Raw genomic sequence first — 27,983 nt, forward strand, 5'->3', positions numbered from 1 at the left:
GCTGGTCAAAAACAAGAAGAAAAATCATGATTATATTTATATTTAAAAGGCTCGCATTTTAAGTAAGAGTGCAATTATTTTTAGCTACAGTGAAATTTTTGTTCTTCCGACCTCATTTCCGGATTAATGTCGAATTAATGCAAAAACTCAAAATAGTGATTTTCCATTCAATCTGTTTTGATTTTCTGCCGCTAAAGCAATCATAAATGTCATCTCCTCAAGTTACAAGGCAAAACAAAGATTAAAAGGTGAAGCTAATGTTTTACTTCGATATCGTGGGGAGTGGTTGCTCAATTCTCCCAAACCAGGGGCTCATGTATAAAGCGCTCGAAGGTGCACACTTTACCCCCTCAGACTATCAGTACTCCTTATTCTGAGCGAGTATTTAAGCTTAAGCTACAAAGAACAGAGAAAAGCCTAGTCTGTTATAATTTTATGATCCCTATTTACTACGTTTGGTGCGATTATTAAATTTGTATCGATGAAGGCTACTCATAACTGAAAACCTAATTGACATTACGAATCCGAATGAATAATGAGAGGTCAAAGAAAAAGACAGAACTCAGAAAAAACCTAAGTTCCAGATGGGAATAGATCTGATAATGTTTTCCCATTTCAGACCACATGTCATTCTCTAGAGTATCATTTCTTTGTTTAACGGTTGCACATGAGAAGACACATAAATATGGATACAGCTCAAGCTAAGAACCTTATTCTTAAAGGAATATCAAGTGGTCTGAAATGGGAAAACATTACCCCAAGCCGAAGAGGTCTTTTGAACCCACGAATTGACATGCTCATTAAAAAGCACATTTAGGTTGACCCAATCAGACTTTTCATGACAGAAAAGAATTATATGGAAAACGAGTGCATGGAAAATGAACTAATGAAATTGTCAAATCGATAGCCTTTTGCTCAAGCCTAGGTATCCTTTAATTTTGAAAAGATTTGCAAAATAGTATCATAGAATTACTGAGGGAAGGTTTGAAATTTTTCTGATAACATCCAAAAAGATTACATTTTTGCAATCTCAAATGAAAATGGACAACCAGAAGGTCTAGAAGTAATGTTCTTTTATTTGATTTAGCCATATGGACAGTATTTATGTAAGATTATTTGCGTTTCAAAGAAAGCCTAAAGGATTGAGAGTGAAACACCAACTGAGACTGGACGTGTTGTCTTTCTCTTTTCCTGTCATATTCAGAACCAGCGTCCTTACTTTATGTATATAATAGCCAAGACTAGTAATTACACACAGAACCATCTCAGTGTGGGCCGGATCGACTTTTAGATCACTTGAACTGTAATATTCGTCGGAAGTAGACTTAGATAGCTTCAATATTAATATTGGGACTGAAAGAATAGTCAAGATGAACCAAACTGAATATCCTGATAACATTTCCTACGTTGTAAGTTGTGGATCGTTGCCGTGTCGAGCTACACTTATCGCCAAATATATTGGAATAACGAACACTGTTATGATCGTACCGACAGCTGCTGCTAATGCTCTGGTTATCGTGGCAATTCTGACGACGTCTTCTTTACGAACACCGTCGTATCTTTTACTTTCAAGTCTCGCTTTCAGTGATCTTGCAGTGGGACTTGTAATCCAACCTATTCTTGCAGTGCTAGCATTTTGGGTTGCATATAGCCACACACTACCATCTCGTTTGCAAAAGGCAAGGCTGGTTATAACAGAATTGTTATTTTTTTCGGTAGCTTTTATCACAACAGCCATCAGCGTGGACAGGTACTTGGCCATACGACTCAAGATGCAGTACAGATCTGTTGTCACGATCCCAAGGACGAGACGTTTGCTGCTTCTGATATGGGTTGCCTCCAGTGTCACAGTATTCGCTATAAACATGTCAAATTTTTTCGTCTGCGTCGTCTTTTTTATCATTTGTGTAACAATATGCCTACTCATAATACTTGTCTCCTACACAATGTCGTTCAGAGCCCTGAAGATTCATTGTGCTCGGACCCAACCACAGGGTAACCTACAACCAAACAGTACAACACAGTCCAATGTCATCGATGTTCTCAAGTACAGAGAAGTGTTGAAGACAATGATAATACTAGTTTTACTGATAGTGGTATTTTCCCTACTTTTCTATGCAATAGTTTTTATATTCCTAGAAAAGAACGATGGATATGTACTTATTATCTGGATTCTAACCAACGTCTCTTACTTAAACTCCATCATGAATCCAGTAATTTGCATGGTAAGAATGAGAGACCTCAGACGAGCTTGTAGAAATGTATTGAGGAGATTATTGCCCGCATGCTGGAAGTAAACTTAAGGCCTAGTATGTCGAACTTTGGAGGGTCCTGTCCAGTTGTCAGACGATACACGACTGAGGAAGCAAAATTATGAACCTCTGACGACGTAAAAAAAGACCCTGGCAGTGAAACCCTCAATGTCTCACCTTATACTAACCATCTGTCGGGCAAAGAGGTGTGGCGTCCCCTACCTGTATAAGCCACAGAAAGGAATCATGATGGCTTGACAACCATGACTCCCGAGGAGACTCGACATGATGATGATGAGAAAGTCAGGTTAAACACGATCTGCATCTCTTCATTGACGTCACAACTAAAAGAAAACGCAGCACCAATGCCGGTTTCATATCGAGAGAGAACTCTGGGGAGACCGGACACCTGTTAACCAGGCTGGATAAGATGAAAACTTTTAATACATGTAGTCGTATAATATCATTGAACCCTACAAATGCAGCCTGATTTTGACCGAATGAACACGAATCATTGGGAAATGGAGATATTCATGACATCGATATTCACAATTGTGCAGTTTCGACCCAGTCCTCCAAGGATATGAAACTCGGCAATTGGCCATTTATGAGAACGCAAACGTAGTGCATTCTGGTAGTACAACACTTATTCTACCAATTTATTTTTATTTTCAAAAAGAGAAGAGGAAAATTGTTTTAGTAAATCTCACTGATTATTTAATGCTGAGCTCCCTGTGATACATCAGTTGAAAACTGGGTCGCCGCTGGCGTTTAAATTCATTTTAGCTTTTGATAATTTAGTTTTTAATTTTAATAAAAAGGGATCCATAGGCGCTCTAGGTTCATATCGTCTACATCATAGGTTTTGTTATCGGGACAGAATGATTCAAAATTCTTTAAAAATTAGACAGTTTGCTCTCCCGAGTGTATAAGTTTGATTCTAATCAGTTTTGATTCATGATGGTAATTGAACTGAGTGGAGTGCAATTTGGTCTGAAATCAAACGCGCGATTACAAAATCGCATGACCGCGAAGCGGGAGTGCGATTTGTAATTGCAAGTTTGATTTCAGACCAAAATTGCACGACACAAAGTTCAATTACCACTTAATCATATCCTTTTCGTAATCATACACAAGAAAAAGACACAATAAAGAGTGCAGAATAATCAATTTGATGTAGTAGAAGAACTAAATGCAAACAAAAAAAACATCTAAAAAAAAATTTTTTTTTTTTTTTTTTTGTTTTATTTTGCTTCATTTTATTGTTCAAAACAATTTTTTTTAGGATGCGATTAAGAGCTCCTAAGGATGTGATTTGGGAATTAATCGCACTCCTTTGAACCAATCAGATTGCAGGATTTGGTAGTGATTACAAAAAGGATATGATTAAGCTGGTAATAGATATCTTATCAGAAGATCGGACTAGGCGTGCAAAGTATGATATCCGTGATAAAAATCAACCACCGTTAAATAACACTCTCAATAACATATGTGACACTTAAATTAAGTTGTAAGCATCATGGAGTTGTGGAGCTTGTAGTTCACGGCTTCGCAATTTGATTGGCTAATTGTTTTTCTTCAGATCACCTGGCCTTTTCTCGAATATTGAAGATCAGCAGTAAGGTGAAAGGGCTTCAGAACTTGTCGACATTCTATCTGATAAACCACTACGTGGACTTGATTAAATGTTATTCTATCAATTACCATTTTCAAGTAAATTTCCTATTTTCAGGATCATTTCAACCAAGCGGTACTAATTTTCAGTTGATTATATTATTACTGTGGTTTTCCATATTCTGCGCACTCGGACATTTCAACGGCTTGTTGTGAAATCGTTTTTTTACTACTGCCAGTTAAGAACATAAAAGGTACCAAGCTGTTTATTTTTGATTTACGGCAGCGAAAAAACAAATCTCAGCGTACAGCTTGCAACTGCCCATGTTCGCAGAATATTGAAAATCGCATTAACGCTTTGAATAAAACATGAAAAAATAAGACTCAAACTAACAGAATGAAATTTTAGTCCGAAGTTCTGGACCAATCAGCGCTCGCTATTATTGCATATCTTTACATGAACATGCAACGCTGTGTTTCTTTTATTTAATTTGCTTTTAGATAGATATATGCTTTATTTTATAACACTAAGCCCGAGAGGTGAATTAAGTTAAAATTACAAGATTCACTTGAATACATTTAAAAGAAAAGCAAGCCATGTTGGAAATTTCTATTTCAATTATTATCCCAATCGCTTAACACAGTGAAAATACCATGATACATATTCAGTAGTTTCGGATCACAAAGCAAAATCAAAGGTTTTTGTTGTTGTTGAGAAAAACCGGTTTTTACAATAACTTACAAATTACTCGCACGCTGATTGGTTATTTTTTATCATCAATAAGAAGACAGAAAAATAAAGGTGACGTCAACGATCGAGCGCGCGCTCTTTCCGATGGTTGTTCTGATGAATAAAAACGAGAATTTTCGGCTACGCCTCGTGGATCCACACTACTTTGACAATGTGATGCAGAATTTATCATCAATCAGAGGACAGACACATAAAAACGGATGTTAATTAATTTGTTAATTTGAGGATATTTGTTCATCGTTACTTTGGTAACACATAATAATAATAATGATGATAATAATAATAGTAATAATAATAATAATAATAATAATAATTATTATTATTATTGGTCTTCAGTACCACATGTGGACAAGCGACTGGAAAATAAACCAACTGAAGGACATAGACCGACGCACAAGAGAGATAGTCAGAAAAGAAGGAGGAATGCACCATCACGAATCCATCAAACTACTCTACCTACCAGAAGAACTAGGAGGAAGCGGTATGAAAAGCGTTGAGGACACTTTCAAATTAACAACGATCAAAATGGCAAACTATATCAACAACAGCAAAGACAAGAGGATCAGGCATGCAAGAACGCTTGAAATGAATAGAATCGCGCAAGGTAGAAGGTCAATTTTCAAACAGGCCACCAAGTACGCAGCGGAATATAACATCACGTGCGACTTTGATGATACAGGCACTAAAATACTTACAAGTAAAGACCCTACACCTGCCAACGAGATCAAAACGATAACCTCACCTTCACCAAAATCAATAAAAGAGCTGCTGCGATCAAAGATCACGGAGAAGTATATAAAAGAAACAAAACAGCAGACATGGCTTGGAGCCTACACCAACCAACAACTCCAAGATAAACAGATTTCACCAACAGCCAACCAGATCCTGAAGAAGTGGAAAAACATTCCCGATATTGTCTACAGCGTAAACAAGAACATACGCCAACAACTACTACCAACAAAGACATACCAACAAAGCAAAGCACAGATGACCATCACAGACACCAAATGCAGAATGTGCCATATGGCTACAGAATCAACAACACATGTACTAAGTGGCTGCTCAAAGATCGCCCAAAGCCTTTACACAGCCAGACACGACAGAATGCTGAGACCGATATACCACTGTTTGCTGGAAAAGTACAACTTTCAGGAAAGCGACAATGGAAAGCCATGGTACCAACAAAGTCTACCATCAGCAGTACTTCAAAATGAAAAGGCAAAAATATACTGGAATGTACCCTTTCAACTTGAGAAAGCTCCAGAAAACAGTGCCAATAAACCCGACATAGTTGTACAAGATAAAGAAACTAATGCTTGGACACTATTTGAAGGCACAGTTTGTCAAGTTGGTAAGATTGCGGAGAGAACTGTTGAAAAACAAGAAAAATACACGGAACTACGTGCAGGCATCAAAAAAGAGTGCAAAAGCTCAAGTGTAAATCAGATTAACATAGTGTTTGACTTTCTCGCAGGACATCACGAACAGCTAAGAAAAGACCTAAGAACAATTACAAATACAGACAGGGAAGTGAACTTTCTTATAGAACGATGTCCGCTGGTCAATGTAAACATGATATATACAGACAAATAAAACTTGCCATAATAATAATAACCTCATTTTGGACGCTCTTGGAGGATGGTCTAAAGAGATGGAGCCTGAGATGAAGAATATCTTTGGAGCAAGATACAAAGAAGTATTACTTAGAATGCAGAAAGCGATATTAAGCTGCACAGTGAACATTGCAAGAACATTTAAATTAATCACATCTTAAGGACATTTCAAACATTCTAAGTATTTAAACTGCATCTTAAGAACATTAATAATTGGTTTTAAGTGATTGTATATATTATTAGTCCTGTCATGCTGGTAGGTTACGAAATTACGCCCTATCTAGCTTACCTAATTAGCATTCAAACGTGTTTGCTGCTGATAATAATAATAATAGAAGTTGACGTTATTTACACGCGTTTGGATCGGCCCGGATAGGCCCAGTGAGTTTGGCTCATAATACTTGTAAACAATCGACAAGTTTTGGCGCCTTTTGAATCACACACGCGTGTAAATGGCGTCAACGTGTTTGATTGACGGCAGTCTATTGCAAAGTGCACATCGCGATTTTTGTCTGGGTTGGCCGCGTAGCAATGCAAACTCCGGTAACATTGGTGTTTTCATCTTGACTATCATTCAATCAGTCTGCATGCATCTGAACAGTTTTCTTAGTATCTGAACACAGGCTTCTCGAATGTCCTTCATTCTTGTCAGATAAATAACAGGATTCAGAGTCGAGTTTACACACACACAATACTCATCAGTCCCCATATTACAACCAAGTTGTCGGGATCAGCTTGTACAAACAAAGCCAGTACTCCGAGCATCGGCAGGTAACAAATAAGAATGACCACCACTATCAGTACCATAGTCTTCAAGAGCTTTTTGTACCTGACAACATCGATGGCATTGGACTGTGGTGTAGTGTTGGGTGGTTGGTTACTCTGCGGTTGGGTCTGAACACAGTGGATCTTAAGGGCTCTGAACGACATCGTGTAGGATACCACAATCACCGCCAAGCATCCTGTAACAGCGATTACACCCAATATGCCATCTAAGGAAGGTATGCTTAGTAAAATCATCACAAAAGTCGCGACAGGAGTACTAACCCAAGAAAAGACACAGAACAACCTCACTCTTCGTAGTGTGACAACAGATCTGTAGCGCATCTTGAGTCGTATGGCCAAGTACCTGTCCACACTGATTGCTGTTATGGTCATCACTGATACACAGCTCAACAGAGATGAAACAATAATTACTGATAACAAGAAGCTGTGATTAAATTGAATGTTCTCAAACAGTTTCATGAGCACTAAAACAGCAAAACCTGGTTGACAAAATAGTCCTACTGCAAGATCACTAAAGGCGAGGTTGGCCAGTAAGAGATACGACGGTGTTTGTAAAGAAGATGTCGTCAGAATGGCCACGATAACCAGAGCATTAGCAGCAGCTGTTGGTACAGCTAAGAGAAAGTCGGTGATCACGACGAACATCAAACCGACCATCCTTGGCGTACAATGTGATGTGCATTCTGTGGTTCGATTCATAGCTAATGTAGTAGCGGCGCTTTTCAGTTGATTTGCAGATGCAGAAAGAGGACTGAGCGCTTATCTTATCTTGTATCAACTTATCTAGAGTTTGATAGAAACGTTGCTATAGTGACCGAGATAAAAAAAAAACCGTACACATTACGATTACCATATCCAAGTTTCATACATTCCCGCTATTTTCCTTTCAATTTTCCTTTCAATTATCAGTTGTCTATGACTTTTAGGAGGCCCCTTGTTATGCAAATATCACCGGTCATCTGCTTATAAGTCAAAAGAACCGATTTCAATGTGGCTGACTACTTTGGCTTGTTTTTGAGATAATCACTCCTGAATGACATGCGTTTGCACAATTTTTTTTTTTTTTTTCGTTTTGTTTTGTTTTGTTTTTGTTTAATATTACAAATAAAGTAAAAGTAAAGTTACGAAAATATTTGGCTAAGACGAACTGATAAGACGAAAAGCGACAGAAACCTTTCAGAAAATCAGTCAAATCTTGCAATGGTACAAAAAAGTAATTTGAAACTAATTTATCTCGCATACAAACTGTAATCTGCGAGACATTCGCGAAGAATAGCTTCCTGACTGATTCCAATTTTTTAGGCACGTTTGAAAGTCCAATTTACATATTTTTACAATAGCATGAAGGCGTTTCGACTAATTTGCATGTGCGCAGATGTTCACTTGTGTCCCAGCCGAGTTTTTAAGTGTGACGTTAACCGTGCCGGCTCAAAATCGAAAACCAGTTCTATCAAAGTTGTGAAAAGCTTTTAGATACAAACTGCAGCTTGAGGATGCTTACAGGAGGTCAAACTATAACTGGGAAAAGATCTAGATAATGTATTTACTCATAATCCTTAGCGGTTTAAGAATCATAGCTGTTCAGTAGCTATATTCATTCTCGAGACTTTGTTTGCTTTAAGTTGTTCAATTAATTGGCAAAGTTTCAGGAAATTGACATTTACTTCACATTTGCCCGCAAAAATTCTTAAGAGACGGCCTACTGGTTCACCTGCTCGTAGAGCTAGCCAATAACTTGATGTTTCAAAAGAAATTAGCGGAGTTTAACTTAGCGCGATATATAAATCTGTGTTAAGTGTTATGCTAATTCAAGAAGTCCTCTGCGCCTGTACGGCGAGAAACCTTTTTTCTCTAGCCCCGAATGTCTTGAAAACGAAGACAAACAAAAGGGAAATTCTCATTTCTCTGTAAACGAAGTAACAACGTTAACTACATCACATTCACGCCAAGGATGAACGGTTTGATGTTCTCAGTGATCATCAACTTTATCTTAGCTGTACCAACAGCTGCTGCTAATGCTCTGGTTATCGTGGCCATTCTGACGACGTCTTCTTTACGAAAACCGTCGTATCTTTTACTGGCTAACCTCGCGCTTAGTGATCTTGGAGTGGGACTATTTTGCCAACCAGGTTTTGCCGTAATAATAATCATGAAACTGTTTGAAGACGTTGAATTTAGTATCTTCTTATTACTATCAGTAATTGTTGTTGCATCGCAGTTGAGCTGTGTATCAGTGTTGACCATAACCGCCATCAGTGTCGACAGGTTCATGGCCATACGACTCAAGATGAGGTACAGATCTGTTGTCACACTTAGAAGAGTGAGCTTCTTCTGTGTTTTTTCTTGGGTTGCTCCTCTCGTAACGATAGTAACTGGTATTTTTGACATGCGAAATGCGGAGCTTGGTGTAGTCGGTCTAACAGTATGCTTAGTGGTGATCGTGGTATTCTACACGATGTCGTTCAGAGCCCTGAAGATCCACTGTGCTCAGACCCAACCACAGGGTAACCAACAACCCAACAGTACAACACAGTCCAATGCCATCGATGTTCTTAAGTACAGAAAGCTACTGAAGACAATGATAATAATAGTGGTGGTGATCTTAGTCTGTTACCTTCCTATTTTCGGACTACTTGCAATAATGTTACACCCAGCTTATCACGATAAGTATCATATCATGTGGGGAATGATGAGTATTGTGTGTGCAAACTCTACTCTGAATCCTGTTATTTATGTGACGAGAATGAAGGACATTCGAGAAGCCTGTGTTCAGATACTAAGAAAATTGTTCAGATGCATGTAGGCTGATTGAATGATGGAAGCTTGAAGTAGGAATTTTACTGACGGACTTAACATGGTTCCTAGTAGTTTGTGGCCATAGTTTATATATAACGGAAATCGATATAATTATTAGTGTAAGGCAAAACTAGATTGATCAGATTTTCATACCAGATGCTCATTTTATTTGAGTCGTTACCATAGTAACGATGGACAAATATCCTCAAAACTATTTTGTGTCAAAAAAGTGTTGATTTGCTTTTATCCCAAAGTATTGAATATGTATCATGAATTTTTCACTACGGTTAATTAAGCGATTGGGAAAATAACTGAAATTGAAGTTTTCAACATGGCTTGGTAGTTAGTATTTTCACTGTTTTAGAAAATAATGCTTCACTTTATTCTTTTACATATATTTAAGTGCATATTGTAATCTTAACGTAATTCAGGTTTATCTCGAGCTGTAATGTCAAAAAATAAAGTATCTATCCAAAAAGCGAAATTCAATAAATGAAATACAGCGCAGCATGTTTGTGCTGATTGGTCAAGAACTTCGGACTATTTGACGATAATTGAATGGTTGGAGAATTTGTACGGAGCAGCGAGTCTTCGCATGTTCACTGAGCCTTAGGCAAATCTCAGACACCGCTCGAGCAGTGAATAGTCTCATAAACACTGCCTGTCGCTCGATCAATAACAGAGCGCGAAACTCTATATTTAAGGTAGCTCCATATAGTTAAAAGACTTTTGAGGTACATGTTACATATTGCTGTATTAAAAAAGCAGAGAAGCCCTGAAGATCCACTGTGCTCAGACCCAACCACAAGGCAACCAACAACCAAACAGTTCAACACAGTCCAATGTTATCGATGTTCACAAGTACGAAAAGCTAGTGAAGACAATGTTGTTGATAGTGGTGCTTATTATCGTTTGCTATATGCCCCTTTTGGGAATATTTTCAATATTGTTACACCCAGATAGTTTTGATAGAGATTATATGATCTGGGGACTAATGAGTATTGTTTTTGTAAACTCGACTCTGAATCCTGTTATTTATCTGACAAGAATGAAGGACAATCGAGAAGCCTGTGTTCAGATACTAAGAAAATTGTTCAGATGTAAAGATGGTCAAAATGAAAACAACACTTGACAGCTTGACGTAGGAATTTTACTGACAAAGTAGTAATAGTACTTTCTGGTCATACTTTGTACACTGGAAAGAGATTATGTGTCAAATATTTTTGGTTAGCGTTTTCTTAGCAGGGGCTGAGTACAATGTAGATTTCTTAGGTTAATTGAACTATAATTCCACCATGAGATCAACTAGTAGCATTTAACTCAAATCAATTTAAGAGAAGATGTCAGCAAAAATCAAACAAATCGAAATTTGGCGGCAACAACCAAAAAATCGATTTCGCTCATATTCAAGTATAACGTATCGTGGTATACTTCGTTTTTCGAAATATCGCTTTATTTCCAAGAAAAATGAGAAAAACAAAATTGTAAAGTATAGCAAGTTTCTCCAACTTTAAATGTTTATTACTTGTCGCAGAACAAAAACCCAAAAAAATCCCTTTAGTTACGAATGGGACATTATTTCAACTTTTCGTTTTCTTTATATCGACCTTTTATTTTAGTTAGCACATTGCTAAGAATTGTTTTTGAAAATTCCTCGCTTTTGATAAGGCGTTTAAGTATCGTGGTAATTAATTTTTTTTCGCAACCATAAATGTATTCAAATATTAAAGTGCTACTACGACGAAAATCGCTCAAACTTGGATTCAGCTGAAACTTCCTAAGAATACACTTTAAAGGTCCAATAATCACTGTATGAAGTGTTTTCTCGATATTCAGGACGAAAGTATGATATTTTTACGATTATTTTATATATATATTATATATATGTATATAAATCCTTAATTTATTTTATTCCTATGAAGCCCAAAGGGTGGCTAATGTGCTTATTTCACATTACTTGTGACTATAATTTATATTTTGGGGTGTTTGGGTATTTCTTTCTCCCTTTACTACTGATATTTTGATCATAAACTACAAAGAAATGTATGGAGCGATGTTCGATGTTGAGTGTATGACGTCACAGACTCCAAAAAATAATCGTAAAAATATCATACTTTCGTACTGAATATCGAGAAAACACTTCATATAGTGATTATTGGACCTTTAAAGAGTATTCTTAGGAAGTTTCAGCTGAATCCAAGTTTGAGCGATTTTCGTCGTAGTAGCACTTTAAGAAATAATACCTTTTTAAAGCTAAAATATTAACTAATTCAATTTTTAAAGAATTAATTCTGTACATGTTTTTGCAAAAACGTGCGAGACCCCCGAAGTTGGAGTTTTTTTGCTCTCTCAGAGGTTCACTTATGTACGAATTAGTTTTTCTCGTTTTTCTCGGAAATAAAGCGATATTTCGGCAAATAAAGTATACCACGGTTTTCATTGCCTCAAGATCTTCCTAACACCAATTAAGTATGAGCCAATTCGATTTTTCGACTGTTGCCGGCGTATGTTCGATTTTTGCTGACATCCTCTCTTCAAGAATGAAGAATTGATATTTCAGTTTCTCTTGGCAGAATCATGGGAAATGCTAATCAAAATATGACGTTGAATCCTCAATTCTGATTGGTTGACCTTTAGTTTGTTCTGATAAAGGTGAATTTATTTTAGAGGTCAGCTCAGACTTCTGTCGTTGACTAGATATATCAATGTCAAAGCGGCTTGTGTTTTTTTTTAAGTATTGAAATATAGTTATTATACAGATAACCAGCTATGATGTCAAAAAGATTTATCAATAATGCCTCAAAAGCTGTTAGGCTATCTGGCTAGATTAACGAAAGTTATTTAAGATAGCATGTACCACATTGTCCTGAAAGAATCTAATGGTTTTTTGTTTGTCATACAAATGTGTATATTCATATAGCTGTATACATGTAGTATATTCATATGCTTATTTATAGTTTATGTATACTTTGTAAATTTCATTCATTATTTGTTTGATACACGTGCATGAAGATCATGACAGTGTAAATGATACAAATCAATAAAAAAATAATACAATCTAAAATCAATTCGAACACATGTTACTAATATAGATTACTGCTGATTAGGAGTTTGACCAAATACTGGACTGTTTTGGTGCTACATTTATAAACCTTTATGATCATGTTGGACCACTGGGGGGGGGGGTGGGGATTTCCATATAACAAAGGCCGGTATTATCGTCGTTTCTTTTAGGAGCTGCTGGTCTCTCCCATTTTTCGGGGTGAAAAAGTCAAAGTTGTTGGTTTAAGCACATGCGGGCGATATGTTTTACGGGTACGCGATTGGTGGCCACAAACATTAAAGTGGATATCAGTCAAAACTATATTATCATTGGCCTAAGTGTCGATAACGTAACTGACACTTCCTTTGTATTTATCATCATGTTATCATCTGCCATACTTTAATTTATTCAAATTGGTGTATTTTTGAGCTAAAATTAAACCAGGACCACTTTAAAAATAAATGTTAAGAAACTATTTGATTTAAATAATATATACGTGGATGATACTTACGTAAGAAGAATCAATGGAAAGAAAAGATACTCTAGGGAATGGCACATGGTCTTGAGAATAGAATTAATTATTTGAGTTGTATCCATATTCATGTCCTTTCTAATGCGCAGCCGTCAAACAAAGAAATAATACTCTGGGGAATGACACATAATGTCTGTAATGGGTAAACATTACACCCTAGCTAAACAAAGAAGTCATACTCTAGGGAGTGACACATGCTCTGTAATGGGTAAACATTACACCCAAGCTAAACAAAGAAATAATACTCTAGGGAGTGACACATGGTCTGTAATAGGTAAACATTACACCCAAGCTAAACAAAGAAATAATACTCTAGGGAGTGACACATGGTCTGTAATGGGGCAACATTACACCACAACGAATTGGTTTTATTCCATTACAGAAAACCAGTTCAACTAAATTGCGATTCCAATATTCATTCAATGACATTTCAGCTGCATCAAGTCTGTTTTCTTAACGTGTAATTAGTATAGGAAATAGCAACGTTCGAGAACAATTAATGAAAAATACTACGCGTATTTGATGAGAGTGGCTTAATACCACATTGTGCATAGCATAAATAGATCATTGCACAGGTTCAGTAAGAGAAAATTGAATGCCGATCGACCAATCATAAACAAGAATTTTTGTAGATGTGTCATCAAATTGGTTTACAATTCAAAGACCGTCAGCATGGTATTCAATTTCGTATTCAATAAACGATGCGCACATGGGACTAATAACTGCCGCAGATGGTTATTAATGTTTGGAACCTGCATATAAAGCAACTTTTTTTTCAAGCTCTCAATGTTTAGCACAAAAAGACAAGAAAGAAGGAAAACACACAATCCCTCATTCCTCCGGCTGTAAACCAAGTAACAAGCGACTGCATTAGCTATGAATCGAACCACAGAATGTACATCACATTGTACGCCAAAAATCGCAAGTTTGATGTTGATCGTGATCACCAACTTTGTCTTAGCTGTACCAACAGCTGCTGCTAATGCTCTGGTTATCGTGGCCATTCTGACGACGTCTTCTTTACGAACACCGTCGTATCTTTTACTGACCAACCTCGCCTTCAGTGATCTTGGAGTGGGACTATTTTGTCAACCAGGTTTTGCTGTAATAATGATCATGAATCTCTTTGAAGACGTTGAATTTAATCGCAGCTTCTTCTTATCAGTAATTATTGTTTCAACTCTTTTGAGCTGTGTATCAGTGTTGACCATAACAGCCATCAGTGTGGACAGGTACCTGGCCATACGACTCAAGATGCGGTACAGATCTGTCGTCACACTACGAAGAGTGAGGTTGTTTTGTGTTTTTTCTTGGGTTTGTCCTTGGTTTTCTTCTTTTATCCTGAGTTTTACGAGTGTTTTACTAAATACACTTTCCTTGGTGGGCATTGTTTGTATAGTCGCTTTTGCAGTATGCTTGTTGGTGACTGTAGTATCCTACACGAAGTCGTTCAGAGCCCTGAAGATCCACTGTGCTCAGATCCAACCACAGGGTAACCAACAACCCAACAGTACAACACAGTCCAATGCCATCGATGTTCTCAAGTACAGAAAGCTACTGAAGACAATGATCTTGATAATGGTGCTTATTATTGTTTGCTATATGCCTCTTTTGGGAATACTTTTAATGTTTCACCTAAGGCTTTCCGGTGGAGCCATCGTGTGGGGAATGATGACTATTGTTTTTGTAAACTCTACTCTGAATCCTGTTATTTATCTGACAAGAATGAAGGACATTCGAGGAGCCTGTGTTCAGATACTAAGAAAATTGTTCAGATGTAAAGACCGTCAAAATGAAAACACTTCTGTTGATTAAAAAGCTTGACTTAGGAATCTTACTGACAAAGTAGTATTAGTGCATACATTGTATGCTGGAAATCTGTAAAATTATTCAGTATTTCTATAGCATAGCTAGATCGATCAGATTTTCATATCAGATGCTCACTTTACCCGAGTCTTTACCAAAGCAACGATCAACAAATATCCCCAAAACCGTTTTTCTCAACAACAACAAAAACCTTTGTGATCCGAAACTACTGAATATGTATCATGGTATTTTCACTGTGTTAAGCGATTGGGAAAATAATTGAAATAGAAATTTCCAACATGGCTTGCTTTTCTTTTAAATGTATTCAAGCGAATCTTGTAATTTTAGCTTAATTCACCTCTCGGGCTTAGTGTTATAAAATAAAGTATATATCTATCTAAAAGCAACATTAAATAAAAGAAATACAGCGTTACATGTTCATGCAAAGGATGTATGCAATAATGGCGAGCGCTGATTGGTAGGACTAGTTCTCGATAGTTACCTACCTTGACTACCTTAGTACACGTCAAATAGATAAAGGATGACGCGCGCCGCATGTTGATGCGTGCCGCATTGAAAATAGTAAATAATTCATATGTAATCTATATAAACCGATGCTGTTTATTTACATTCAAATAATCACTTGTGTAATAATACTCTTGAAAGAAAAGTTTAAAATTGATGAGCGTTGCTAGGCAACTGAACTACCAATCATTTCCTTGTCATTAGGCCCCAAATTAAGGGGGGAAAGCCCTCCTTTATTAGCCAATCAGCTTCATGTATTTTGCCCTGTATATGATAAGGTTTAATAGTTTGATTTGAATGTTTCTCCTGCTCATCATACGCACGCTTGGCGGGCATTTGGATGTCACTATTCACGCTAGATCATTTAAGTTTTTTCTGTTTCTATTTCAATGCAAATGTTTAAAATACCCCCTGCGATAAATAATATTCATAGTTCCTACTCAGACAATAGCGAACCAATCACCATTGCAACAGTTTTCTCAATGCAATTGAAATCTTGTGCGACAAACAACTACATAGTATTTGTTTAAAAGAGTGCTACAAGGATTATGAGGCAATTTTCATTTATTGTCTAAGGACATTAAACATTGAATCTTTTTTTGATTGATTTTACGTACGCGATCAAGGTTTTAAGTTCTGAGATATTTTAGATAATTTGTTGAGCTTGTGGGACATAGTAACGGTAACTAAGGGGAATCAATGAATCAGTGAACTGTTATGAGAGAGAAAATTAATGTTTTTACAGACTAAGCTAGACATCAGTTTTCTAATTATTATTTCTTATCGTATGAAAACAAGATAAAGAACGATCAATTAGCTATTAAAAATATCGATATAAGATTTCAGTAAGGCTACCATCACGCACAAGTTTAGATAATGGTATGCTTTGGATTTACAAGTAAACCTCTTGGCTCCTCCCATGTACACCTCTGGTTACGCCCTACACACTCTTTACCCCTTTGCTTAGTTATTTTAGCACTATTCTTTTAAATCTTATGATATAAATATCCCTCGTACACCTTTCTATACATTTACCATATATTCATATATTAACTTTAGTTTAAGCTATGTTTAGTTCTAAGATTTTTACTCGTATTACTCTTTAATAAGATATCACACTTACGAATTTACTATTTCCTTTAGCCAATCAAGACTCAGCGATAATATCACATTGATTGTAGACTGACACCTGTCATGAAGTTATCATAAATAGAGCTCATGTAATTAGTTTACGTCAGAGTGAAGAATAGAAGAAGAAGAGAGTCGGAGAAAGTAGAATAAAGATCCCGGAGCTCGTACCGAGAGCGGTCGTCCCATAACAGAATTGGAAAACCCTCTTTGTCAGCTTGTTTGCCTCGGCGATGTCTTTGGTTATTTTGGACAAGTCGCCAAAGAGAAATTCCGAGAGACGCGTAATCCTTGTGGAGCTCTTTTTTCATGGCCATTCTCCTTGATAGGTTGACCTCATGATTAAACTGTAAGCCCATGGCTACACTGTCGGTGATGATCTTTAACAGATCCCGGTCACCAGGATACTTTTTCATCACCAGATCTGCCGCTTTGATGGATGCCATGGTGGATCCCATCAAAATGCCTTGCGACTTTTGTGATTTTGAGTCCTGCGATCGCATGCTGGACGACAACTGGTTCCAAACTAGTGGATTAACCTTAGGGACCCGTAGGTCCTTTATGTTTTCTGGACGAACATATTTGTCCATTTTTTCCTTCAGCTTTTCTTCGCTCATCTTTGACTTGACAAGGGTATTGAATATGCCCGCCAGTCCCTCATGAATAGCAGGATCCGTCTTTTCGTTTACATTTAGATCGGCTGCTATGTCCTGTAAGACATCGGGTTCTGGCGTTTTTACCCCATTCTGACTGTTGATGAGTGTCTGTAGGGCTTCGTCGACAATATCACCCTGTCCCGCTTCATGATCATGGCGACTGGGCTCCTGATCACTGTCCTCTTCGGCTTCTCCTGAACAGAAAGAAGCGAAGTTTTGGTTCATTGCTTGCATCTGTCCAAGCAATGCGGCAAACATGCCATTCACATCATGATCACCATTAGGTGGCGTGTCTCTGGCCGCCACAATCGAGCCTTCACCGGCCTCGTCGCCCATATTGTACCAGTGTACGTCGGTTCCTAACCACGTTAGGACCTTACAACAACGTTTAGGTATCAACTACGTTGATCCCAGCTGGATTTCTTGCTAGACTAACTGCTTTAGACTAATCCAGAATCGTTTGAAGACTTTAACAAAAATTATAAGAACAACTTGCTTTGAATGCAATCCGTGCAATGACTTGCGCAAGCGCTGTGCTATCTCATGGGATCACCTGACTTCCTGTCATGTGATAGAACTATGAATTAAAGCCGAACAAAAAAGGCCTTGATTTTGTTTTTTGCTCTAAATTTTGCTTTTTCAATTTCACTGAGGGAGTGACACATGGTCTGTAATGGGTAAACATTACACCACAACGAATTGGTTTTATTCCATTACAGAAAACCAGTTCAACTAAATTGCGATTCCAATATTCATTCAATGACATTTCAGCTGCATCAAGTCTGTTTACTTAACGTGTAATTAGTATAGGAAATAGCAACGTTCGAGAACAATTAATGAAAAATACTACGCGTATTTGATGAGAGTGGCTTAATACCACATTGTGCAAAGAATAAATAGATCATTGCACAGGTTCAGTAAGAGAAAATTGAATGCCGATCGACCAATCATAAACAAGTATTTTTGTAGATGTGTCATTAAATTGGTTTACAATTCAAAGACCGTCAGCATGGTATTCAATTAGAGATTTCCGATTTAGCGGATTATAGGCGGAATAGGCATATACTAACGGAATAGGTACATCGTGTAGCTGATGCGTTGTGAATTCAGTCAAACCGTTAAATAGGTGCCGTAAACTAAATCAAACTAACTTCTGAATCGTCTTTGTATTTATATAGGGTATTTTTTTTCCCGATTTCTCGTCAACGAGCATCCCTATCCTCTTTATCCTGAAGGACCTCTCAATCTCTGGGCCCCGAGCTTCACTGCATGTTAATCGTAGCTACCAAGAAATGAGTCTGACTTTCCACTTAATGACAAGAAAACTATTTTAATAATTTGTAGTCAGCTACAAGACAATAATACTGAATATTCCATTCTTCATCAGACAGATACAAAACGTAATTGCTACAATTAAGACAAATAAATATTCTAGTCTTCATCAGACAGATATCATGTTAGCATGTCATATATACGTACAAAACGTAACTGCCACAAAAGACAAATAAATATTCTAGTCTTCGTCAGAAGACACCAAACCATGAATAGTCCTCCAGCTTGCCAAAGCTTTCTTATGCTCTCGAGCAGCAGTTTGAGCTGACTCGAGAACACCAGGGATTGCATCCAGCAAGCGGTCAAGTCTATCCTCTCTCGTCACTTTTTGTCTTTTGCTAGACTTGTTCTCCGGCTTCACTGAAGTTCTTTTCCTAAGATAAAAACAACACATGAAAACCACGTTTTACAAGCCATATCTAAGAATTTGAGCACAAATTATTACAAAATATTAAATTATTATCAAATTACCTATCTTCCTCTTTCTCAAGTTCCCTTCTATTGTTGATCTTCTTGAGAATTTCTGTCGAGTCGTCATGCTGTAGGTTTTTGTCATCCACGTCAACCACATACTTCGTTTCCCTAGTATTAATAGCCTTACAAATTTCTGCAATTTCTTGTTTAGCACTTTCCTCGCTGCTAGATTGAGAAGACTCGTATTCATCATCAATTATTTTTGATGTTGATGGTGTTTCCCGCTGCGTTTTGTCTGTTGACGTGGTATCGTCATTCCTATAAGAATAATTTCATATTATTATCCTTTTAACTTACGGAAAGCACTTTGCACCTGTTTAATAATTGATTGTACCTTGTAAGTAGAGCGTTGTTGAGCAGTTTAGAAGCTCGTTTTCTTAGGCGCTCTTGTAAAGCCTTGCAAGCGGACTTATCCTCGACCAAATACTGGTCTCCTGCTTCTCCCATCACTTCTGCGTGTCGTCTCATGTAGCTCAACACGCTTTTCCACTCTCTCCCACATGTATTTACAGCCTGAAGAATGAGAATATCCTCCAGTTCTGTATAATTTCTTCTTGCTTTTCTTTGTTTTTTCACGTTTTCCATCGTGTTCAATGTTCTTGTACGAATGATGAAAAGAGTGCCTTGCTAGCAAACGTGCCCACGTGCGCTAAGTGTGAATGTTATCAACCTTCTTGTGTTTCCTAATTGTGTTTGTGTTTTGTTTCCTAATTATGTTAATAATAATGCATACATTCTAAGTGCACGCACGCTTTGACAAGTTGTAGCAAATTATTTGCATATCTTCGCCTTTGTAAAAGTTTATAGGTATTTATTAAGTTCAAAACAAGTAATGGATGTTCCTCCTTTCCCAACCTTTGTTGTGATGACGCTGTTGTCTGTGGTTACAGTTGTAAAACTTGTGCTCCAAAGATCACCACGCCTAGTTCCTCTATTTCCTACCCATGTTATAGGGAATCTGCTCATAGCACTTCTTATGCTGGTCTCTATAGTACCAACAGGGAGATTTAACCTCTTAGCCCGACTTCTTGGTAATCAGCTTCTTCACCGCCAAAACAATGGCATCGATATTTATCGTTTAGTACGGAGCTACCCACGCGTTTTTTGGTACATGACCGGGGAAACACCTGAATCCTTTGATGCTATTATACGAAGAATAGCCGTAGACGTTACTCTTCCAAGACATACACCTCGAGTACCAGCAACTAATAGACGAAGAGCTTGCAAACTTGACGTCACAAACAGAGTCCTCATGGTTGTTATGTGGCTAAGGCAATACCCGAAACTGTACGTCCTCGCATTCATCTTTAGAATAAGCAAAAGTACCGTTGCTGAAGAAATCTATCATATCGTTCCAATTCTGTTTGTCCGCTATCAAAATTTTATCACATGGCACTCTCTAAGGGTTTGGAGTAACTTTCTGGACACTCTGCCACATTTTTCAAACGCTGTAGGTATGATAGACGCCACGACACACAGAATTCAAAGACCATCTGGCCCAAGACAAGCAGAGTTTTATATAGAGGCGACAAGAAATACCACTTTATAAGTACGCAAATAGTAATCGATGCAGACGGATTGATAGTACTACTTGTAGCTGGGTAAGTTTGTAGACTTGTCTAGGTTTAAGATAGTAATGAATGAATGGATGGATGGATGGATGGATGGATGGATGGATGGATGGATGGATGGATGGGTGGGTGGATGGATGGGTGGATGGGTGGGTGGGTGGGTGGGTGGGTGGATGGATGGATGGATGGATGGATGGATGGATGGATGGATGGATGGATGGATGGATGGATGGATGAGTGAATGAATGAATGATTATGATGGTCATAACGATATGATTTACCCTGACACATTTGTTTACTACTGAAAGATAAATGCATACATTTTTCAGTTTTCCGGGGCGTATGAACGATGCAGAAACATTCAGACGACTTCCTGCTATAGGACACAGGAGAATAAGAAATCTTCCACAACGAGCAAGGCTGCTTGCTGATGGGGGATATGCTAACCGCCCTCCTCTCATTACACCAAGACGTATTGCCCACAACAGAAGACAGCGAGATGCTAACAGGGCCCTGAGATCACTTCGTATCCGAGTGGAGCACACTATTGGTTCTCTTAAAGTATATTCGGCTTCCTCAGACATCTTTCGTCACATGAGACCGTTCCAACCCATCGTAGTAGCAACCTGTGGATTTCTTGCAAATCGAAGGAGACTAATTCTTAGAGGACTGTAGGAAAGAGAATATCAACTCGTTTCTTTACAGACTGATTTCCCCCTAACGATACAATTTGTGGAATATTCGAGAAACTTTGATAACGTTTCGTCAACCTCTTTCTTTCCAAAGACTTTGCTTACAAGTGTAACTTGGATTTTTCATTGTAGATTTGAGAACACTGAAGTATGAAGGCCGATTTACACGGTACAACGTTTGCTTACGAGTGTCGCATGCAATCTGCAAACGTTGTACCGTGTAAATCGGCCTTAACAATTTTAGTTGATATAATACATGTTCGTCAGCAAAAATAATTTGTTTATTTGTTTGTTGAGTATAGACTGATTGTGTACTCATATCAACAAACCATATTTTAGTTCAAAAAGGTCATATAAAACAGTACCAGTTCAGAATATTAAGTAAAAAAATAGTGCTCGTTAAGCAATAGAAAACAAAACATTTACTGAGTTAACCTATATTCTGAGTAGCATGAGTATCAGGCTCTCCGGGAGAGGGGAAAGAGAGAGCCGGCTTCCTTCCCTTCTCTCCCCCTCCCCCTCGGAAGACCTGATACTCAGGCTATATTCCGGGTGGATTAATGAGCGTGGAATATACTGTCGCTAATCCGCTAAATCGGAAATCTCTATTTCGTATTCAATAAACGATGCGCACATGGGACTAATAACTGCCGCAGATGGTTATTAATGTTTGGAACCTGCATATAAAGCAACTTTTTTTTCAAGCTCTCAATGTTTAGCACAAAAAGACAAGAAAGAAGGAAAACACACAATCCCTCATTCCTCCGGCTGTAAACCAAGTAACAAGCGACTGCATTAGCTATGAATCGAACCACAGAATGTACATCACATTGTACGCCAAAAATCGCAAGTTTGATGTTGATCGTGATCACCAACTTTGTCTTAGCTGTACCAACAGCTGCTGCTAATGCTCTGGTTATCGGCGCCATTCTGACGACGTCTTCTTTACGAACACCGTCGTATCTTTTACTGACCAACCTCGCCTTCAGTGATCTTGGAGTGGGACTATTTTGTCAACCAGGTTATGCTTTCTTTGTAATCATGAATCTCTTTGAAGACGTTGAATTTAATTACAGCTTCTTCTTATCAGTAATTAATGTTTCACTTCTTTTGAGCTGTGTATCAGTGTTGACCATAACAGCCATCAGTGTAGACAGGTACCTGGCCATACGACTCAAGTTGCGCTACAGATCTTTTGTCACACTACGAAGAGTGAGGTTGTTCTGTGTTTTTTCTTGGGTTTGTCCTGGGTTTTCTTTCGTTGTCCTGAGTTTTACGAGAGTTTTACGAAATACACCTTCCTTGTTGGGCATTGTTTGTATAGCCGCTCTGGCAGCATGCTTGTTGGTGACTGTAATATCCTACACGATGTCGTTGAGAGCCATGAAGATCCACTGTGCTCAGATCCAACCACAGGGTAACCAACAACCCAACAGTACAACACAGTACAATGCCATCGATGTTCTCAAGTACAGAAAGCTACTGAAGACAATGATCTTGATAATGGTGCTTATTTTCGTTTGTTATATACCTCTTTTTGGAGTACTTGCAGAATTTTTACGGCCACCTGTATATATGGATTATTTCTTGGTGGGACTGATGAGTACTGTTTTTGTAAACTCTACTCTGAATCCTGTTATTTATCTGACAAGAATGAAGGACATTCGAGGAGCCTGCGTTCAGATACTAAGAAAACTGTTCAGATGCATGCAGACTGATTGAATGATGGTCAAAATGAAAATACCACTGTTAATTAAAAACTTGAAGTAGGAATTTTATTGACGGACTTAACATGGTTCCTAGTAGTTTGTGGCCATAATTCATATATAACGGAAATCAGTATAAATATTATTGTAAATCATAGCTAGATCGATACGATTTTCTTACCAGATGTTCATTTTATCAAAGTAGCCATGAACAAATATCCTCAAATTAACAAATTGACATCAGTTTTTTATGTGTCTGTCCTCTGATTGAAGATAAATTCTGCATCACATTGTCAAAGTAGTGTGGATCCACGAGGCGTAGCCGAAAATTCTCGTTTTTATTCATCAGAACAACCATCGGAAAAAGCGCGCGCTCGTTGACGTCAGCTTTATCTGTCTCTCCTCTTATTGATGATAAAAAAATAGTTTTTCTCAACAACAACAAAAACCTTTGATTTTGCTTTGTGATCCGAAACTACTGAATATGTATCATGGTATTTTCACTATGTTAAGCGATTGGGATAATAATTGAAATAGAAATTTCCAACATGGCTTGCTTTTCTTTTAAATGTTTTGAAGTGAATCTTGTAATTTTAACTTAATTCACCTCTCGGGCTTAGTGTTATAAAATTAAGTATCTATCTATCTAAAAGCAAATTAAATAAAAGAAACACAGCGTTACATGTTCATGTGAAGGATATGCAATAATGGCGAGCGCTGATTGGTAGGACTATTTCTCGATAGTTACCTACCTTGACTACCTTAGTACACATCAGATAAATATAGGATGACGCGCGCCGCATGTTGATGCGTGCCGCATTGAAAATAGTAAATAAATCATATGTAATCTATATAAACCGATGTTATCTATTTTCTTTCAAATAATCAGCTGTGTAATAATACTATTGAAAGAAAAGTTTAAAATTGACGAGCGTTGCTAGGCAACTGAACTACCAATCATTTCCATGTCATTAGGCCCCAAATTAAGGGGGGGGAAATCTCTCCTTTTTTAGCCAATCACCTTCAAGTATTTTGCCCTGTATATGATAAGGTTTAATAGCTTCTACTGCTCATCATACGCATGCTTAGCGGGCATTTGGATGTCACTATTCACGCTAGATCATTCTAGTTTTTTCTGTTTCTAATTCCATGCAAATGTTTAAAATACCCCCTGCGATAAATAATATTCATAGTTCCTACTCAAACACTAGAGAACCAATCACCGTTGCAGCAGTTTTCTCAATGCAATTGAAATCTTGTGCGACAAACAATACATAGTATTTGCTTAAAAGAGTACTACAAGGATTATGGGGCAATTTTCATTTATTGTCTAAGGACATTAAACAATTGAATCTTTTTTTGATTGATTTTACGTACGCGATCAAGGTTTTAAGTTCTGAGATATTTTAGATAATTTGTTGAGCTTGTGGGACATAGTAACGGTAACTAAGGGGAATCAATGAATCAGTGAACTGTTATGAGAGAGAAAATTAATGTTTTTACAGACTAAGCTAGACATCAGTTTTTCTAATTACTATTTCTTATCGTATGAAAACAAGATAAAGAACGATCAATTAGCTATTAAAAATTTGATTGACTCCGACGAAGGACTAGCGTCCGAAACGTCAGTTCCTATTTTCACTACGGTGTATAACTTATCAATCTACGATAGCTATTAAAAATATCGAAATAAGATTTCAGTAAGGCTACCATCACGCACAAGTTTAGATAATGGTATGCTTTGAATTTACAAGTAAACCTCTTGGCTCCTCCCATGTACACCTCTGGTTACGCCCTACACACTCTTTACCCCTTTGCTTAGTTATTTTAGCACTATTCTTTTAAATCTTATGATATAAATATCCCTCGTACACCTTTCTATACATTTACCATATATTCATATATTAACTTTAGTTTAAGCTATGTTTAGTTCTAAGATTTTTACTCGTATTACTCTTTAATAAGATATCACACTTACGAATTTACTATTTCCTTTAGCCAATCAAGACTCAGCGATAATATCACATTGATTGTAGACTGACACCTGTCATGAAGTTATCATAAATAGAGCTCATGCAATTAGTTTAAGTCAGAGTGAAGAAGAGAAGAAGAAGAGAGTCAGAGAAATTAGCATAAAGATGACCGGAGCTCGTACCGAGAGCGGTCGTCCCATAACAGAACTATGAATTAAAATAAGCCGAACAAAAAAGGCCTTGATTTTGTTTTTTGCTAAATTTTCTAAATTTTGCATTTTCAATTTCACTGAGGGAGTGACACATGTTCTGTAATGGGTAAACATTACACCACAACGAATTGGTTTTATTCCATTACAGAAAACCAGTTCAACTAAATTGCGATTCCAATATTCATTCAATGACATTTCAGCTGCATCAAGTCTGTTTACTTAACGTGTAATTAGTATAGGAAATAGCAACGTTCGAGAACAATTAATGAAAAATACTACGCGTATTTGATGAGAGTGGCTTAATACCACATTGTGCAAAGCATAAACAGATCATTGCACAGGTTCAGTAAGAGAAAATTGAATGCCGATCGACCAATCATAAACAAGTATTTTTGTAGATGTGTCATCAAATTGGTTTACAATTCAAAGACCGTCAGCATGGTATTCAATTTCGTATTCAATAAACGATGCGCACATGAGACTAACAACTGGCGCAGATGGTTATTAATGTTTGGAACCTGCATATAAAGCAACTTTTTTTTCAAGCTACCATTGTTTAGCACAAAAAGACAAGAAAGAAGGAAAACACACAATCCCTCATTCCTCCGACTGTAAACCAAGTAACAAGCGACTGCATTAGCTATGAATCGAACCACAGAATGTACATCACATTGTACGCCAAAAATCGCAAGTTTGATGTTGATCGTGATCACCAACTTTGTCTTAGCTGTACCAACAGCTGCTGCTAATGCTCTGGTTATCGGCGCCATTCTGACGACGTCTTCTTTACGAACACCGTCGTATTTTTTACTGACCAACCTCGCCTTCAGTGATCTTGGAGTGGGACTATTTTGTCAACCAGGTTATGCTTTCTTTGTAATCATGAATCTCTTTGAAGACGTTGAATTTAATTACAGCTTCTTCTTATCAGTAATTAATGTTTCACTTCTTTTGAGCTGTGTATCAGTGTTGACCATAACAGCCATCAGTGTGGACAGGTACCTGGCCATACGACTCAAGTTGCGCTACAGATCTTTTGTCACACTACGAAGAGTGAGGTTGTTCTGTGTTTTTTCTTGGTTTTGTCCTGGGTTTTCTTCGGTTGTCCTGAGTTTTACACCTTCCTTGGTGGGCATTGTTTGTACAGTCGCTTTTGCAGTATGCTTGGTGGTGACTGTAGTATCCTACACGATGTCTTTCAGAGCCCTGAAGATCCACTGTGCTCAGATCCAACCACAGGGTAACCAACAACCCAACAGTACAACACAGTCCAATGCCATCGATGTTCTCAAGTACAGAAAGCTACTGAAGACAATATTCTTGATAATGATGCTTATTTTCGTTAGTTATATGCTTCTTTTGGGAATACTTTTAATGTTTCACCTAAGGCTTCCCGGTGGAGCCATCGTGTGGGGACTGATGACTATTGTTTGTGTAAACTCTACTCTGAATCCTGTTATTTATCTGACAAGAATGAAGGACATTAGAAAAGCCTGTGTTCAGATACTAAGAAAATTGTTCAGATGTAAAGACCGTCAAAATGAAAACACCACTGTTGATTAAAAAGCTTGACTTAGGAATCTTACTGACAAAGTAGTATTAGTGCATACATTGTATGCTGGAAATATGTAAAATTATTCAGTATTTCTATAGCATAGCTAGATCGATCAGATTTTCATATCAGATGCTCATTTTACCCGAGTCTTTACCAAAGCAACGATCAACAAATATCCCCAAAACCGTTTTTCTCAACAACAACAAAAACCTTTGTGATCCGAAACTACTGAATATGTATCATGGTATTTTCACTATGTTAAGCGATTGGGAAAATAATTGAAATAGAAATTTCCAACATGGCTTGCTTTTCTTTTAAATGTATTCAAGTGAATCTTGTAATTTTAACTTAATTCACCTCTCTGACTTAGTGTTATAAAATAAAGTATCTATCTATCTAAAAGCAAATTAAGTAAAAGAAAACACAGCTTTGCATGTTCATGTAAAGGATATGCAATAATGGCGAGCGCTGATTGGTAGGACTATTTCTCGATAGTTACCTACCTTGACTACCTTAGTACACATCAGATAGATAAAGGATGACGCGCGCCGCATGTTGATGAGTGCCGCATTGAAAGTACTAAATAAATCATATGAATTTTAGATAAACCGATGTTATCTATTTTCTTTCAAATAATCAGCTGTGTAATAATACTAAAACAATTATTCGCCTCAGGCTCAGTGATTATTGGGGAACATTTCTTTAAATGCCCTGAAATTGATTTAGATTGCCAATATGAGATCGAGAAAACTAATGTTCACCATACACTGCAGCTCTCAATCCTTACTTTTCCGATTTTAAGTGTTTTGGAGCTTGTCTCAAAAAGCGACTCGAAACAACGTCGCCGCATTTTTAAGAGCACTTAAAAATTTTATTTCACAATCAATCATATTTCATGAAACATTTTATGAAGCAGTTTTAAAGTGCTACTCTGACGAAAATCGCCCAAACTTGGATTCATCTGAA

At 37.4% G+C, this 27,983-nt stretch overlaps 7 protein-coding genes across 7 annotated transcripts; 5 read left to right on the top strand and 2 right to left on the bottom strand.

Annotated features, from left to right (window-relative positions):
• Positions 1–4,959: 4,959 nt before the first annotated feature.
• Positions 4,960–6,210, top strand: LOC148905036 (uncharacterized). The gene has a single exon (XM_089024019.1). It carries the CDS (start codon positions 4,960–4,962, stop codon positions 6,208–6,210), a length of 1,251 nt encoding a protein of 416 aa, XP_088880145.1.
• Positions 6,211–6,850: 640 nt separating this feature from the next.
• LOC116300920 (uncharacterized) lies at positions 6,851–7,739 on the bottom strand. The gene has a single exon (XM_089024020.1). It carries the CDS (start codon positions 7,713–7,715, stop codon positions 6,909–6,911), a length of 807 nt encoding a protein of 268 aa, XP_088880146.1. The 5' UTR covers positions 7,716–7,739; the 3' UTR covers positions 6,851–6,908.
• A 1,070-nt stretch (positions 7,740–8,809) lies between these two features.
• Positions 8,810–10,088, top strand: LOC116300935 (adenosine receptor A2b-like). The gene has a single exon (XM_031709910.2). The coding sequence runs from the start codon at positions 8,968–8,970 to the stop codon at positions 9,817–9,819; it is 852 nt and encodes a 283-aa protein (XP_031565770.1). The 5' UTR covers positions 8,810–8,967; the 3' UTR covers positions 9,820–10,088.
• Positions 10,089–14,195: 4,107 nt separating this feature from the next.
• Positions 14,196–15,551, top strand: LOC148905037 (adenosine receptor A2b-like). The gene has a single exon (XM_089024153.1). It carries the CDS (start codon positions 14,264–14,266, stop codon positions 15,200–15,202), a length of 939 nt encoding a protein of 312 aa, XP_088880279.1. The 5' UTR covers positions 14,196–14,263; the 3' UTR covers positions 15,203–15,551.
• A 2,978-nt stretch (positions 15,552–18,529) lies between these two features.
• LOC116296825 (uncharacterized) lies at positions 18,530–20,796 on the bottom strand. The gene is made up of 3 exons (XM_089024117.1): positions 19,643–20,796; positions 19,306–19,566; positions 18,530–19,208 (listed from the first exon to the last, which is right to left on the bottom strand). The coding sequence occupies exons 1-3, from the start codon at positions 19,891–19,893 to the stop codon at positions 19,016–19,018; spliced, it is 705 nt and encodes a 234-aa protein (XP_088880243.1). The 5' UTR covers positions 19,894–20,796; the 3' UTR covers positions 18,530–19,015.
• A 1,503-nt stretch (positions 20,797–22,299) lies between these two features.
• LOC116300934 (adenosine receptor A1) lies at positions 22,300–24,101 on the top strand. The gene has a single exon (XM_031709909.2). It carries the CDS (start codon positions 22,373–22,375, stop codon positions 23,291–23,293), a length of 921 nt encoding a protein of 306 aa, XP_031565769.2. The 5' UTR covers positions 22,300–22,372; the 3' UTR covers positions 23,294–24,101.
• Positions 24,102–25,967: 1,866 nt separating this feature from the next.
• Positions 25,968–27,625, top strand: LOC148905038 (adenosine receptor A3-like). The gene has a single exon (XM_089024154.1). The coding sequence runs from the start codon at positions 26,105–26,107 to the stop codon at positions 27,023–27,025; it is 921 nt and encodes a 306-aa protein (XP_088880280.1). The 5' UTR covers positions 25,968–26,104; the 3' UTR covers positions 27,026–27,625.
• The last annotated feature ends 358 nt before the right edge of the window (positions 27,626–27,983 follow it).

Source organism: Actinia tenebrosa, unplaced genomic scaffold (assembly GCF_029948245.1).
Source record: "Actinia tenebrosa isolate PJP-AT-01 unplaced genomic scaffold, QUT_ActTen_1.0 PGA_scaffold8__29_contigs__length_14323225, whole genome shotgun sequence".
NCBI lineage: Eukaryota > Metazoa > Cnidaria > Anthozoa > Actiniaria > Actiniidae > Actinia > Actinia tenebrosa.